Source organism: Vicia villosa, linkage group LG1 (genome assembly GCF_029867415.1).
Source record: "Vicia villosa cultivar HV-30 ecotype Madison, WI linkage group LG1, Vvil1.0, whole genome shotgun sequence".
Taxonomy (NCBI): Eukaryota; Viridiplantae; Streptophyta; class Magnoliopsida; order Fabales; family Fabaceae; genus Vicia; species Vicia villosa.
The window spans coordinates 166,377,575-166,394,200 of NC_081180.1; the positions used below are offsets into that span (position 1 = coordinate 166,377,575).

The 16,626-nt window shown below is 39.8% G+C and overlaps 1 protein-coding gene across 1 annotated transcript; it reads left to right on the forward strand.

The window, feature by feature from the left end:
• Nucleotides 1-13,345: 13,345 nt before the first annotated feature.
• On the forward strand, nt 13,346-15,318 carry LOC131658882 (uncharacterized). The gene is made up of 2 exons (XM_058928132.1): nt 13,346-14,829; nt 15,222-15,318. The coding sequence occupies exons 1-2, from the start codon at nt 13,346-13,348 to the stop codon at nt 15,316-15,318; spliced, it is 1,581 nt and encodes a 526-aa protein (XP_058784115.1).
• The last annotated feature ends 1,308 nt before the right edge of the window (nt 15,319-16,626 follow it).

The window sequence follows — 16,626 nt, forward strand, 5'->3', positions numbered from 1 at the left end:
TTTGAATAAGAAAAGATTCGTTTAAGGACTTTAGCTTGTAAATAAGCGTAGCCTTGTTTTGGAAGTATTTGAAAAATGAGTGGGAAAAAGTATTTTGATTTGAATTTGAATCGAGCAAGCAATTAAAATCTACTTACCCTAAGTTTTAAAAAAACGTTCTTTTAGCTTTTCGGGTGAAAGGATCTATCCATACCATAAGAGGGCAGGAAGTCTTTCAATTGGATGTTGAAGGGTCATCGAGGTTTATCGTTCGCCATAAAACTGTCCCATGCCATAAAGAGGGCAGGTAGTCCAAGGGAAGGACATAATAGTCATTTTATCTTTTTAGGCATCGTGCGAGGATACCTTAGCAATTGGGAAAATTATTATTCTTTATAAGGCAACCTCGAGGGAGTTTCAATAACTTTGAAGGCAACAGGCAACATTGCTTTAGGTATCCTCGGAATCGAGGGTCTTGACTATTTAGTATACTTAGAGGCAACAAGGCAACAACATAAGGCAACAGGCAACAAGAAGGGTTACCCTAAAGGTGTGTGGGTGCACAATCATGTGGTTAACTTCGATGACATTTATCTTGTAATTAGGTGATCTACGTTTAATTCATGGTTATCACTCCCTAAATTACTAACCACGCAATTAAAATAAAATAAAAGCAGAAATAAAATTTCCTACGCTATTACAATAAACACCTGCGGGATGGGGGAAATTAAAAGGCGGAAAGTAAAGGCATAAAATAAGAGAGATCAATAATTAGTTTTAAACTTCGAATGTCTTGATTCCCTCGAACCTTCGATCTACCCTGAAAATTAAAGTGAAAATAATAGGAGATGAGTGTATGGGGAACTCTTGGCATTGAAAAGAAACCTCAATTTAACCTCTGGGCAATAATTAAAATAAGAGGTAACATAATTTAAATAATAAAGAAGGAAGGATCAGAACTTAGCTTTTCAATTGCCCTGGCGCGTAGTAGGAAGATTTTTTATAATCCTGAAAATCAGCCACGAAGGAAAAACGTTAGTGCATGAATGATCTATAAACCCTAAAAGGTTTACAAACCTTACCCTTAAACCAAAGGTTTATTCAAGAAAACTGATTGTGACCTACAGGGTTTGTAAGGCTTAAAGAATGCATTGGTGTATAACACCTACCATTGACAGTGATTAGTTACCATTGACAATGATTAGTTATCATGCTAAAAATAGTGAGCTAAAATAAAATCAGGGTTTAAGGCATTCAATTAACCCAAAAAATAATATTAGCCTAAAAACAATTACTTTAATGTTATGAGAAAAGTCGGGTTTTTGATTAAAAAAAGTGGTGATTATAATTTTACTATGTAAAAAATAATTTATTAAAATAAGTAAAACAATATAAATGATAATAACTATAATAATAGAAAAGAAAAATAAAGAAGTTAAAATAGAAATATTCATGTAATAAAAGGAAATTGAGAAACTTAGCTCTGATCCAGTGTGGTGAGACTTTGAAGGAGTATAGTAGGTATGTGCATTCGGGGCCGTTGGATCTGGAGAGGATGGAATCTAGAGGGTCCTTACGTGATCTTCACCGTAGTCCTCGCCGGGTGCGCTGTATTTAATCTGCACACAAGTAAATGGTAAAAATTACGTTGTAAATGCCTGGGGATCGAACCCAGGTCATGTATGATGACAATGGAGGGCCCTTGCCAGCAGTGCTGCATGTTTATTCGTTTGATGAAACGACTTTGAATAAATAAATATACAAATCAGTAAAAACATAAAAAAACAAAGCAAGTCAAATATGGGTCCCTTATCTTTAACGTGAGCCAATGAAAACGGAGAGAGAAAGGGGTCTTGATAGACTGGCCAATGAGAACAATCAGAAGAGCCACGCAAGCATTGACTGGGGCTGAGAAATTTCAAACCACCGCACGTGGTGGTTTCCACCGTCTCTTCTGATTATATCAGTCTTCACACCTGCGAAATTCTCAAAATAAAAGATCAAGATTGACCCTACCCCCCCCCCTAAACCGGGGTCTGCGAGTGCGGTGGTGGTGTTGTTTTTCCCTGAAATCGCCTGTAGAGTGGGTTTCGAAGAAGACAAGCCGAGTTGCCCTAACAATGGCAACAGTCCGTTCTGGCGTTAAAACTTGCATGTAAAGCATCAAGCGTGTTCTAAACATGTATATGAAGCGATCGGTGTGTCTTCGTTGATGCGTTGTAGGATGCCCTAAGCTCGTGTGAGAGTATGGATCGATTGCTGGGACCTTCAGGAAGTTGTTTGAACGTTTAGAATGGATTGTAAATGGCTGGCACTTGATCTTCAATTGTGCAAGCTTTGTTTGAAGTTCTTTGGATACAACCCTATTCTTTTGGTGTCTCCTCCGTCCCAGGAATCCTCCCTTTGCCTCTGACTCTGCTAGGTACTTATAGGAACAAATTTAGGTTAACAAATTCGCCAGCAAATCAAGTGATTGGCATAATGGATATTTGATTTGAAAATATACTAAATCTTTCCAATTTTGGCCATATTCCATATCACACGATCATTGAGTCCCAAGGAATGTTATTTGGGCTTTACATCTGATCCAAGGCCAAAGTCTTATGCTTTAATCCATTTAGTTTACATTTTACTTTATTTATTTAATACTTATATGAATAAAATTCAGAATAAATATAAATAAATATCATAAAATTAAGGTGATGGATTAGAGATCCCTTTATACATTATTTTTTCATGGTTGTGATAGAGGTCCAAATCTTAGGTCCATTAGCTTAAAAGTTTAAGATTGGCCAAATAGGTTTCCATGTATCTCTCCAAATTAGTCCAACTCGCACTATCCATGACTTTCTCACTTTTAATCATATGAGGGTGCTATAAGACTTTTTAGAAAGCTTAATGTGTCTTCTAAATGATGCTTTTGGTTTCATCTCAATTCAGTTTTCCATGTTCGAGTTATGAGCTTTGAGAAAAAATGACGTTTTTGCGATCTTTTAGAAGGACCTGTAATGTTTCGGCTTATATCTTCCAAATGAAGCATTTTTGGACTTGGCATGCCAAAGACAAAGTTGTAGAGAATTCAATTTCCTTCAAAATGAGCTTTGGATGGGAAAATTCTGATGAAGTATGAATATTTTGTTAGAACAAGATTTGTTCTGATCAATTATCTTAGTTTTGATGATAACAATAATATGAATTTTGCTTAAGATAATATGGTACTCTAATCCAATGCAATTTCCTTTTCAGGAAATATATAAAGAGTACGCATAATTCAGCGCTCAGAAGCTTTGTCTCAAAGGGTTCAGCATGCAACATCAGAACATGGTCTGGCAAGACATCAGAAGATGGTCGAAGCAGAATCAGAACATGGGTCTATGGAAGCATCAGAAGAACAAGAGAACAGAAGCACTGAAGTACTGATGGTATCACGCTCAGAAGCACTTCAAGGTCAGAAGATCAGAAGATGCTATGCACCAAGCTGTTTGACTCTGATGATATTCAAACGTTATATTCACAAACATCAGATCAGAAGGAAGTACAAGTGGCAAGCTACGCTGACTGACAAAAGGAACGTTAAAAGCTATTAAAGGCTACGTCAGTAGACACAGCGTGAACAAGGCTCGAGGTAGTTGACAAAAGCGTATAACATTAAATGCGATGCTGTACGGAACACGCAAAGCATTAAATGCACTCAACGGTCATCTTCTCCAAACGCCTATAAATATGAAGTTCTGATGAGAAGCAATGTTAACGATTCTGCACCAAAACAACTCAAATCAACTTGCTTAAACTCTGTTTAAATCAAAGCTCAGAATCTTCATCTTCATCAAAGCTCACTACATTGCTGTTGTAATATATTAGTGAGATTAAGCTTAAACGTTAAGAGAAATATCACAGTTTGTGATTATCGCTTTTAAGAAGCATTTGTAAACTCTTAGAATTGATTACATTAAGTTGTAAGGAACTAGAGTGATCGTGTGGATCAGAATACTCTAGGAAGTCTTAGAGGTTATCTAAGCAGGTTGTAACTAGAGTGATCGTGTGGATCAGTAGACTCTAGAAAAGTCTTAGAGGGTATCTAAGCAGTTGTTCCTGGAGTGATCAGTGTGTGATCAGAAGACTCTGGAAGACTTAGTTGCTGACTAAGTGGAGAACCATTGTAATCCGTGCGATTAGTGGATTAAATCCTCAGTTGAGGTAAATCATCTCTGCGGGGGTGGACTGGAGTAGTTTAGTTAACAACGAACCAGGATAAAAATAACTGTGCAATTTATTTTTATCTGTCAAGTTTTTAAAGCTACACTTATTCAAACCCCCCCTTTCTAAGTGTTTTTCTATCCTTCAATTGGCATCAGAGCGCCGGTTCTAAGGTGCAAGCACTTAACCGTGTTTAGAAAAGATTCAGGAAGAGAAAAACGCTTCAGTAAAAGATGGTTGATGAAAGTGGAAAGTCTACACCTGCATCTACATCTGGCTCTGCTGAGCAATACAACGGTAACAATGGTTATACTAGACCGCCGGTATTTGATGGTGAAAACTTTGAATACTGGAAAGATAAACTGGAAAGTTACTTTCTTGGTCTAGATGGTGATCTATGGGATCTTCTGATGGATGGTTACAAACATCCAGTAAATGCCAGAGGCGTAAAGCTGACAAGGCAAGAAATGAATGATGATCAGAAGAAGCTCTTCAGGAATCATCATAAATGCAGAACTGTTTTGCTGAATGCTATCTCTCATGCTGAGTATGAGAAGATATCTAACAGGGAAACGGCCTATGACATATATGAGTCCTTGAAAATGACTCATGAAGGAAATGCTCAAGTCAAGGAGACTAAAGCTCTAGCTTTAATCCAGAAGTATGAAGCCTTCAAGATGGAGGATGATGAAGACATTGAAAAGATGTTTTCAAGATTTCAAACTCTTACTGCTGGATTGAGAGTTCTTGACAAGGGATACACCAAGGCTGATCACGTAAAGAAGATCATCAGAAGCTTACCCAGAAGATGGGGTCCTATGGTGACTGCATTCAAGATTGCAAAGAATCTGAATGAAGTTTCTCTGGAAGAGCTTATCAGTGCCCTGAGGAGTCATGAAATAGAGCTGGACGCAAATGAGCCTCAAAAGAAAGGTAAGTCTATTGCATTAAAATCCAATATCAAGAAATGCACTAACGCTTTTCAGGCTAGAGAAGAAGATCCTGAAGAATCAGAATCTGAAGAAGAAGATGAACTGTCCTTGAACTCCAGAAGGCTAAATCAACTCTGGAAGACCAAGCAAAGGAAGTTCAGAGGCTTCAGAAGTTCAAGGAAATTTGAACGTGGAGAATCTTCTGATGAAAGAAAATTTGACAAGAAGAAGGTCATGTGCTATGAATGCAATGAGCCTGGACACTTCAAGAATGAATGTCCAAATCTTCAGAAGGAAAATCCCAAGAAGAAGTTTCATAAGAAGAAAGGTCTTATGGCAACCTGGGATGAGTCAGAAGATGATTCAGACTCTGAAGATGAGCAGGCTAACTGTGCGCTGATGGCGACAGAAGATGACGGATCAGAATCTACATCAGAATCAGATTCTGAAGAGGTATTTTCTGAACTTACTAGAGATGAGTTAGTTTCCGGTCTAACTGAACTTCTGGAACTCAAGTCTAAAATCAGTCTCAAATACAAAACTGAAAAAGCTATTTGAATTTGAAACAAAGAAGCTTGAGTTGGAGAACTCTGAATTAAAAGAAAAACTTTTAAAATTATCCAATAATGTTGGATCTCCTTCTGATTCAGAAAAATCCACTCCTAGTCTAAACCATATTCTGAAAGAATATGATTTAAGTTTCAGGAAGTTCTTATCTAGAAGTATTGGCAGAAGTCAGCTAGCTTCTATGATATATGTTGTGTCTGGAAACAAAAGAGTTGGCATTGGTTTCGAGGGTGAAACCCCATACAAACTTGAACCTGTTGATGAAATGAAATTCACATACAAGCCATTGTATGATCAGTTCAAGTATGGCCACTCTCATGATATTAGGCACACTTCACATGCTCAAAGTTTTCACATAACACACACCAAAAAGCATGTGACACAACCTAGGAAATATCATGAAACTCACATTAAAAATTATCATGCTGTTCCTCCTATTGCTTACAATGTTAAACCCAAGTTCAATCAGAACTTGAGGAGAACTAACAAGAAAGGACCCAAGAAAATGTGGGTACCAAAGAAAAAGACTATTTCTTTTGCAGATTCTCTTGGTGACAAAGAAGATAAAAGTCAACATGACATGTCTCCTAGACTCAAGTTGGTCTCAACACTTGAAGGGAAGAAGGACTGTCTTCCAAGTTCTGGTACTTAAATCTGTTGAAGAAACTTTGTCTGAAGGTGATCAGAAAAGATAGTTTATCAGTCTTGAAATCATTTGTCTTGTTTGTTTCTCAAGCAATGGTGTTTCGTTCTTGAGTATTTTAAAAGCTCTAAATGCTACAGAATATACAAAATTGAAACATTGATTGTGGACGAATCAATAAACATCTGGTTTGATGATAAACTTGTTTCTGATGAAACAAAGCAGCTTAAGAATTTCTGCAAATACAATCTTGTCGTATCAGAAGCTGCAGAACAAAGAAGTGAACCTCCAGAAGATGTGTATATCAGAAGTAATGGATCAGAAGATCATTCAGATTTATATCAGCACACTTCAGAAGGAGTGTTTCCAGAAGAGAACTTGATCAGATCAGAAGCAGTGATCAGAATCTGAAGGCGTAAAGTCTATTCTGAAATTTACAGCTGTCATCTATTATCTGATGGTGAACACGTGTCTGTACGGTTAGTACAAAGCGTGCAGTTGAAAAGACGCCGACCTAGGTAACTGTATTAAATCATTTCATTTACTGTGTTCTCTCTCCTAATGTCATTTCTCATTAAATGCATAATGATTTCTTTTTAAATCTTTTAAATAACCCGCTTCATCTTCATTCCCTCTTTTTCTCTCTTTCTCTCTCTTTTGTGCATTCACTTCGTTGCATTTCTCTTCAAACCCTAGTTTTCTGATTTGATCTCAAAGCATTATCATCATGAACTCTTCCTCCTGTTCATCTTCCTCAAAAGAAAGACTTACTTCATCACAAATTCTTCTACGAAATTTTGAATATGCTCCGTTGAAAACTGGCTTGATACCCACGAAGGACTTGGAGGTTTTATGTGAAACTGCTGTGGACTTCAATAATCTTAAAGCGAATGGCTTTAAGTGTGATGCAAGAATCCTTGAGCAAGGATGGTCCAAGTATCTCAACAGATTGGTTCGTCCAATTTATCCTGATCTTGTGAAGGATTTCTGGGTACATGCAACGGTTACCCCAACGGCCATCATTTCATTTGTGCTAGGGCATGAAGTGGTTATCTCTGAAAAACTGATCAGGAAGCTATACAATCTGAATGATGAAGAAGGTTGGTCTGGTTTTCGACATACATCTGTTGATTGGTCAATAGTTGAAAAACAAATCTCTAAGTCTTCTGGAATTGACTCTAATAACACAGGCACCTTGAGGCCATTTTATAGAGTATGGGCTGAGATTATTCTGGGTTCTCTTCACCACAGAAAAAGGATGCTCTCCTCTTCTTACATCAGTCAAGATCACAAGCACACTCTTTTCTGCATTGGCAAAAAGACTGAGATCAACATCTCTCACATTCTGTTTGAGAATCTAAAGACTTCAATCCTTGAGTCAAGAGAAGAGGAAAGGGCGAAGTACCCTCATCTTTCTAGAACGACTATTCCGTTTGGAAGAATGATTTCAGACATTCTTACTGAAAGCAAAGTGCTGGACTCCATCAGAAAACTCAATGCATCCCACTTGCTTGGAGTAGTTCAAGGTCCCATTTTTAATGGTGTGGATCTGTTCAGATTAGAACTCATTAAAAATGTACCTTCCGTGTGCCCAAGTTTTCCTGACATTCTCTCAAGAAGAGTTGTTGCTGAAGGTTTTGCCTCCCTGTTTCAAGAAGAACTGCATCAGGTTGTCAAGTCTTACCTGGAAGATTGTGTTAGGAAGCAATCAGATATTGATCCTGCTTGGATCCTGTCATACCCCAAATTTGTCCTACCCTTTAACTTCTAACTGGCTTAGGCTTTGCACTCATGTACATACATCACTTAGGTCATAATCCATACCCATGCATTCATATCATAGGTGTTATTCAAGGGCTAGCAAGAAAAAGCTCTGCTGCAAAGAATTTTGATCAGAGAATGAGAAAACCGAGGTATAATCATGTGGCTCTATGTTCATTGAAGTCCTCCTGGATTGGGGTGTCTCTCTGCTTCAAATCAGGGCATTGATTAGAGGGTACAAGCTTGTAAATCATCTGGTTCTTTAAATCAGGGTTTCTTTGACCAAAGTCAACCAGTTGACTTTCTGGTCAACATTTAATCAGAAGTGGCTTCTATGTGTGGAAAACTTCTCATACTGACTGTGTGGATGTGTTTGTTTGACTGGATATGAGTGGAAGAGATTTAATCGGGAATTTCATCAATAGTCGGAAAAATCGGAACAGTTGACTTTTGGGTCAAAATCGGGAAAATTATTCAAATATTGACTTTTGGTGGAAAATTAGTCAATAAAAGTCGAAGAATGGATAAAATCGGGAGTTCGGCAAAAAGTTGGGAAAAAATAGAAAAAAGGAAAGTTTCAACACTTAGAAATTTTTTGAAGATTTTAAATCTTGACGAGCAGTCCACTTCAGCCCTGATTTACACGTGGCAAATGGCATTTTTTGGAGGAACTTCCAACATCAAAGTTGTTCCTCTCGTGGAGGAGAACAACTTTGTAGTTGGACACTTTTTCATTTGAAGCTTGTATGAAGAGATAAAGTGGTTTGAAGTCACTGGAAATCCATTCAATCTAAGTCACAATCTAGGTCACAAGCCAGGTCATGACCAGGCATTTCATCAATCAGGTGGCATGCCAAATCTCAAGCCAATTTTAGAGCTCTACAAAAATGCCATGGAAGCAAACTTGGTACCATTCTAATCTTTGCCATGCCCTCTTCCCAACAAGCCAAGAATTGAGTCCATTGAACAAGCATTGAATGAATGGCAAGCCCTCAAAGTCAGGCCCTTGCACTGACCAAATCAAGTATCCAGCCAAGGCAGAATTCTAAGTCATACGCATGCATATCATCAAACACATGGTGGGCTAGATTCAAGTCTAGACTTCTTCTTCCACAAGTCTCCATATTGAGCAAGCTTGATCGTTAAATATTCTATGCCATGTCCTCTATCCAATGAGATCAAGTTCATTAAGTTTGGACACATATTGATCTAGTTAGAGACGTCCAAAGTCATGCTCCGAAGAAGTGCATATTAGCAAAGGCATCGGGCATAAAACTTCAAGCGATGCGCGCAAGCCTTATACTGAGTGTACACCACCATGTTCTAATTTATTTTGAAGGGACTGTAGGCATTATCACTTGATCTCATCAATACAAAAACTACTCTATGACATGAATTCTTTAAGCTGATACCAAGAGTGAACTGTTTGAAGATCCGTAGCAAGAGATAGAAGCATCCAAAGTGGGGTTCCTTGTATATTTTGTAGGGCATTGGAGAATTTTGTTGCTTGCTAGTATAGTGCACCACAACATTACTACAAATGGCCATGCAATTGCTGCTGCGTGAAAAGAGAAAGGAATCCTGCCACACTTGCTAAACCTTGCTCACTAAGTTAGCAAAGTCCCATACCAAAGAAAGCATGCTTCGTACTGATCCCCTTGCCCTATAAAAGCAAGCTCCTAGCCTCACTTCTCTCACTCATGATTCACTCTCTCCTCTCACTCACGAATCACTCCATACTCTCTTCTCCCTTCCTCTTACCCTCATTCATTCCCTCCACATTCTCCCTCTCCTTCATTTTCTTTCTCCATTCCTTCCACCACCAGCCACCACAACTGTCCTCTCTAACCAACTCCGGCCACCACAACTGTCCTCTCTAACCAACTCCGGCCACCACACTTCACCATCATCTTCATCAACCATAACAGCTACTCTCTCTCTCATCATCTGGATCCGTTCATCATCATCACGCATCACTGTCTTGCAAGCGAACGTCACTGAGCTCAAGATCTCCTTTGCTTCTAAGCATACTTCTCGGAAATCGGTTGAAGTGATAGACATCCTCAAGGCACACACCATTTCTATCTTCTTCAAGAGAGCGCAGAATTTCTTAGCTAGTTCAGATTCAAGATCTCACCAGGTAAGCTCCATAAACTCCCTCTACATTCATGTGCATGCTGTATGATGTTGCTAAGGCGCTTGCCATAACTGTGTTTGATGAAGATGCGTGATGATTATCGTATGAAGTCCTATACTCTCTTGAATTTAGTTGAGACGATAACTTGGCTTTTGAGTGAGTGTTTCGTGATTATGCGCTTTAGATTACGTAAGAACTACATTGATGCACCTGCTTTTGAGTTTCGTCATAGATCTTGTATGCTAGGGCTTTAGATCCGCGTTCGGTTTCAGAGTTTGAGAAAGAATTATTAAAAACTGAGGCCGGATTCGTGATCTACGTGAGAATGCGAGCGGAACGGTGGTGGTCCGGTCGATTTCTGGAAGTTTCGAGGTGTATCCGCCGCCGGAGTGTCCGGAGAAGATGACGGAGCAAAGGATCTCCGGCGCGTGTGTTTATCTCACGTTTTATCCAGGCCTGCGCACGTGGCTCAATTTGATTGGCGCTGGCTTTCGTTTTGATTTTTATTTTGTCCATTTCTCAATCATTGGTAATTGTGGTGTCACGTTGTGATTTGCTGGTGCTTGATCTTGTCCGCTAGTGACTTAAGTTTAATTGACCAATTGATATTTCATGTTGCATGTGGTACGTTCCAGCATCATTAAATCACATGGTGTAATGAATAATTAGGAAAATGGAAATATTTGGTGAGACGTTGGGCCACCAGCGTGTGGGCCTTGCCCAGTTTTTGAACCACACCCCTGTTTTGCCTATACACATGCGTCCTATTAGACTCGGGCCTGAACGCCCTGCTCTTTGCACCCCCAGTATCAGGCCCAGTTTTCTGCTTGTAACTGTTTTTTTAGTCCATACAGAAAATGCTTCTACACCCCCTTCTGCAGTAATAAAAACAAGTATGATAAAATCGATTTTTCTTTTATTTTCTTTTGCTTATTAATTAAATTTTCCTTAAATAAAAAATGACAAAAACATTTTCCATTCAATTAGACTTTTAGAAATTTTATTTTCTTTTAATTGAATCCTTTTAATTGTGTGATTTCTTTGATTTGTGATTGGTTGATAAACCACATAAATAAATAGTTTCTTTGTTAATTCAAATTGGTCCCTAACATGAATAAAAATGAAATTGTTTGTGTATATACTTTCATGAATAGTTTAGATTTTGTTCCTTTTATTTTTGTGAATATTTTCTTATATTGTGAATGCTTAGTTTCTTCCTCATTTCCTTTTAGAAATAATTCATGACATAGATGTAGAAATTAAGGCTAGTTCCCTTCTTTCATTCTTTTTCTTTTCAACTTTTAAAATACCTAATAAATATCGATGAAGATCATACCGTTACTACACTTCATAGTAGGAAAGAAATGATTGGGGCGTAGGCCCCGATGTATGTTCTTTCCTACTTGGCGGAGAAGAAATGATTGAGGTGTGAAGCCTCGGTGTATTTCTTAACCGTTATTTAGAGAAACGATTGTGGCGTAGGCCTCGATGTGCATTCTCTAAATATTCACAAAAACTTCTTTTTGTATTTCTTTTACTTAGCGGAGAAGAAATGATTGAGGTGTGAAGCCTCGATGTATTTCTTAACCGTTATTTAGAGAAACGATTGTGGCGTAGGCCTCGATGTGCGTTCTCTAAATATTCAAAAACAAACAAAAAATCCTTTTGGTATGATCTAAGTCACAAATTAAATCCCCATAAAAAACACCAACCAAAAACACTTAAAACACTAATAAATGGTCAGATTCAAAACAAAGTAAGGAAGTGATGCGAGACCTTGTAGTGGGTTTTCGTCATCATGAAATTACCCTAAAAGACACAAACCAATCTCTTTTTCTCCTTTCTAAGGGCAAGTTATCTCCGCTCCATTGCATCCTAGGCTGTCCCCTTGTGCAAGAGCGTGAGCGTTAACGCCGCCCAACTAAAAAACACAAAAACAAACAGAAAATCTTGAGCCGAGCTACGGTAACTCTGATTCCTGAAAAGGATACGTAGGCAGCGGGGTAGGGCCCGTGCGAGTACAGTTCTTTATTTTCCCTACATTTTGCATTCATTCGCATTTAGACATAGACATAGTACACACCCTTTAGATAGAAACAAACATAGGTGGATACCATCGAGTACGATGGGCGCGAGGGGTGCTAATACCTTCCCCTCGCGTAACCGACTCCCGTACCTTGATTCTCTGGTCGCAAGACCCTGTTCCTTCCTTTGTTAGGTTTCCTGATATTCCTTTCCCTTATGGGATAAATATATTGGTGGCGACTCTGTTCATTTTTCGCGAGCGTGCGACAGCTGGCGACTCTGCTGGGGATGTTGCTAGACCTGTTGCTGGTCCATCCATAGCGAGTCGATCCTAGCCTGCGTTTGTTGGTTTATTTACTGGGTGTTTATTTGTTTTCATGTCTATACCTTGTATATATGTTTGCATGTTTATTTTTTCTGCTTGCATATCATGTTTATTTCTGTTTGCACATCATGCATATGGATTATATTCTGTGTTCCTTGGGGTCTTCTGTTCTGTTTTGCAGGTTGGGTGGGATTGTTTCTATGAGGTAAAAGGCCCAATACCCAGGCCAGAGTGACACATAGGATACCTAGGATAGAGTGGATAGTCATGACGCCGATGAGATGTCAGGTCTTGTCTAGTGCGATCATGAGACCCACGCCCAGTCGAGGTCCAAATGGGGTATCATTGTTGGCATGTAGATGCAACAACATTGGTGCCTCAGGAGGACTGATAACGCTGGTTGCCATTTTGACCTACCCTGACCTAGACTACACCCGTGAGTGGGGAGGGATATACATGACAGGTACCGTTGGTGACTATTTGGTTCTGTGGGTGACTATTTGGTTCTATTGATGATTATGGTTCTTCTGGTTCTCTGATCTATGCCGGACCTTTGATCCTATGATATCTTCTTGCTCAGAATTATTGCCTTGGTCCCTCTATGTCGTGGGGACCCAATCTGCATCATTTTCATCATAGCATGTTTACATTTCAAAAAAAAAAAAGAAGAAAAAAAAAAGAAAAAAAAGAAAAGAAAGAAAAGAAAGAAAAGAAAAAAGTTAATTCTCATTTGCATGTCATTTTTCAGGGTATCCAGAAAATATCAATCTCTGTCAAGAATGGATAACAACGTGACCGTCGATCAAGGAGCTACAAGGCGCACACACACTTATACTTTCCATCGCGAGGGTATGGTTCAATTGGGACAATTGGGTGAATTGGTCACTGGTCATAATGAAACAGTGTTCAGTGGCAACTATGGCAACATATTATCTCTTCTGTACTCGCGTGTCGACGAATGGGCCTTATCTACTCTTCTTCAGTTCTACGACCCAGATATCCGTTGTTTCACATTTTCAGATTATCAGCTAGCTCCCACTCTCGAAGAGTACTCTTGCCTCCTCAACATCAAGATTCAACACAGAGTGCCTTTTGTTTGTGTCCCAGAGAAACCTAGGTTGGATTACATTGCCAACGCTCTTTATTTGAGCTTGGGAGAGGTTCATGATAACTGGAAGAAGAATGGTGATACACATGGCTTCTACATGAGTTTCCTGGTTGAAAAAGCTCAAGAATTTGCCGACAAAGGAATATGGGAGGCTTTCAATGCTATTTTGGCCGCTCTAATCTATGGAATTGTGATGTTTCCCAACATTCACAAGTTCGTTGACTTGGCTGCTATATGTCTTTTTATGGACAAGAATCCAATACCCACCCTATTGGCTGACACATATTATTCCATTCACTCTCGGCATGGTAAAAGAGGGGCTATTAGAGGTTGCTTGCCGCTGTTATATAAATGGTTCAAATCTCACTTGCCTGCTAGTGGTCCGTTTGTTACCTCTACTCAGAAATGGTCTCAGAGAATCATGGGACTTACTGCAAACGACATCGTATGGTATCAATTCCGAACAGGCATATCTGAAGTCATTATCAGGTGCGGAAACTTTGGTAACGTCCCGCTCATTGGGACAAGAGGATGTATTAACTACAACCTAGTTCTAGCTCTTCGTCAGTTGGGCTATACCATGAAGAGTGGGCCTTCGGATAGGGAGATTTACCGATCCGTATACTTTGAAAAGGGAGCTGACCCTATAGCGCTTGAGGAAATCAGGAAGGCCTGGAATAACATTCATATAGGTGAGAGATCCACTCTGGGAGCCAAGAATGCCATTGCTATGGAGCCCTATACCGATTGGGTTAAGGAGAGAGTCAAGACACTTCTGTTACCATTCCCGAGGGTCCCTCTCTTGTATGCACAACCTCCGAAGATATCGGAAACTATGGTATCAAGGGAACGTTTTGACCAGGTCCGTGTCGCCAATTTGAGACTGAAAGAGAAAGATAGGGATATGGATTTGAAGCGCTATTTCCTTAAACAGACAAAGAATGAACTGGCCCGTGAACTTAAAACTCTCAAAGGAGAGTCTTCTCAAGCCAGGAAGAGGGTTAGAACTGAAAAGGACGGAAAAGCTGTTGTCGCTCCTACTGAAGATCCTCAAAAGGTTATAGAAAAGGCTATAAAGGAAGAAAAAGAGAAGCTCAGACGAGAGTATCAAGAAGACCTGAAAGCCCACAAGCTCCGACTGGAGAAAGAAACCAAGTATGAGTTGAGGACCATGAAGAAGAAACTGGAAGAAGAGACCACTCAGAGAATAGCAGTTGAGACCCAACTGAAAGGAAGTCACCTCCGCACCGCCCGACTAGCTGAAGAGAATGTCAAGCTCAGAGATCAAATGATGAGTGAAGCAAACGCACTTGAGAAGACCTATATCTCAGAATGCAAAGGGTGTGACGAACTTAGGGATTGCTGCAAGAATCTAGACACACAGTTATTCCGAAAGGATGAAGTGATCCAAAGCCTTGTCAAAGGAAGAGATCGGGAGACGACTAAGAAGCTATTTGACGAAACAAAGAAGTGGAGTGACGCCCATTTCAGACAAGGAGGGCCTTTGTTCTACATTGAGATGAATTGATAATCGAATTTGTTTGTAGATCACCACCAGATTTGTTGGATGGGATCTCTATTGCTCTTTATATTGAAACATTGTTATTTGTGTTTGAACCTACTCGCCTTAGGGAGCTATTATGAATGAAATGAATTGCTTTCCGTTTTCACTTGATATCTCTCTCGTCACGTTGTTATTTGTTCTCGATTATCAATCTTACTTTGGATACCCTGAAAATGACACAACACATCATATGCACACATGCACTCATACATTCACATTATCACATTGCATTTTTCAGGTTATGGTACAAGAAACTAATTGGGGTCCTTTTCAGCAACAGATTTCTTTCCCGACGACGAAGCTGACTTTCTTACATCCTTACCGCACCAGGAGTAACGAGAGAATCATGGAACAATTTGAACAGAATCAAGCTGCCCTCCGTAGGGATATGGATGTTATGGGGGAAAGAATGGCCCAACTTATGGAGACTCTCCATGCCGTTGTTCAAGGACAGGATGAACTCAGAAAGAGTGTCGCTAGTTTGGTCAAAGATACTCCTACCAATTCTGCTGACGGAGGGGTGAAAACTAAAGAGACTCCTATTAATGAGACACTTAAAGTGGTGGACGACCACCATGAGGTTATTGATCTTGAACATGATCTCACTGCTGAGTTGACCGAGACTGCTAAGATGTACCAAGCCCTTGAAGAACGTCTTAAGGCTGTTGAGGTTGCTAAAACTTCGAGTTTCGACACTGCTGCTATGTGCTTGGTACTTGGGATTGTTATTCCCCCGAAGTTCAAAGTGCCAGATTTTGATAAATATAAGGGAGTCACCTGTCCAGAGACTCACATTCGTTCCTACTGCCGAAAGATGGCTGCCCATGCTGAGAACGAGCCTCTGCTGATGCATTTCTTTCAGGATAGTCTCACTGGAGCCCCGTTGGAATGGTACATGAAACTTGAGAGGTCTAATGTCAGTACTTGGGGACAACTTGTCGACGCCTTCTTGAAACAATACCACTACAATACTGCTATGGCTCCCAGCCGTGCCCAGCTACAAAATATGTCACAGAAATCTGAAGAGTCTTTTAAAGAATACGCCCAGAGGTGGCGTGAACTTGCGTCCCGTGTCCAACCTCCTCTTTTGGACCGCGAGTTGATTGATCTGTTTATGGGGACTCTGAAAGGGCCGTATCTTCAGCACATGGTTAGTAATACTTCTCCTTCCTTTTCGGATGTGGTCATCATTGGTGAGAGGGTTGAGAACTGTGTCAAAGCTGGTACCATTCAAGGTGTTACTAATCCTGGCAACTCAAGTGGTAATGGTAAGAAGCCGTATTCTGGGTTTGTGAAGAAGAAGGAAGGTGAGACTAGAACTGCCTCTGTTGACCAAGGTCGAGCTCCTGCATATTCTGCTGTTCCACCTCCTTATTATCCGATGCCTT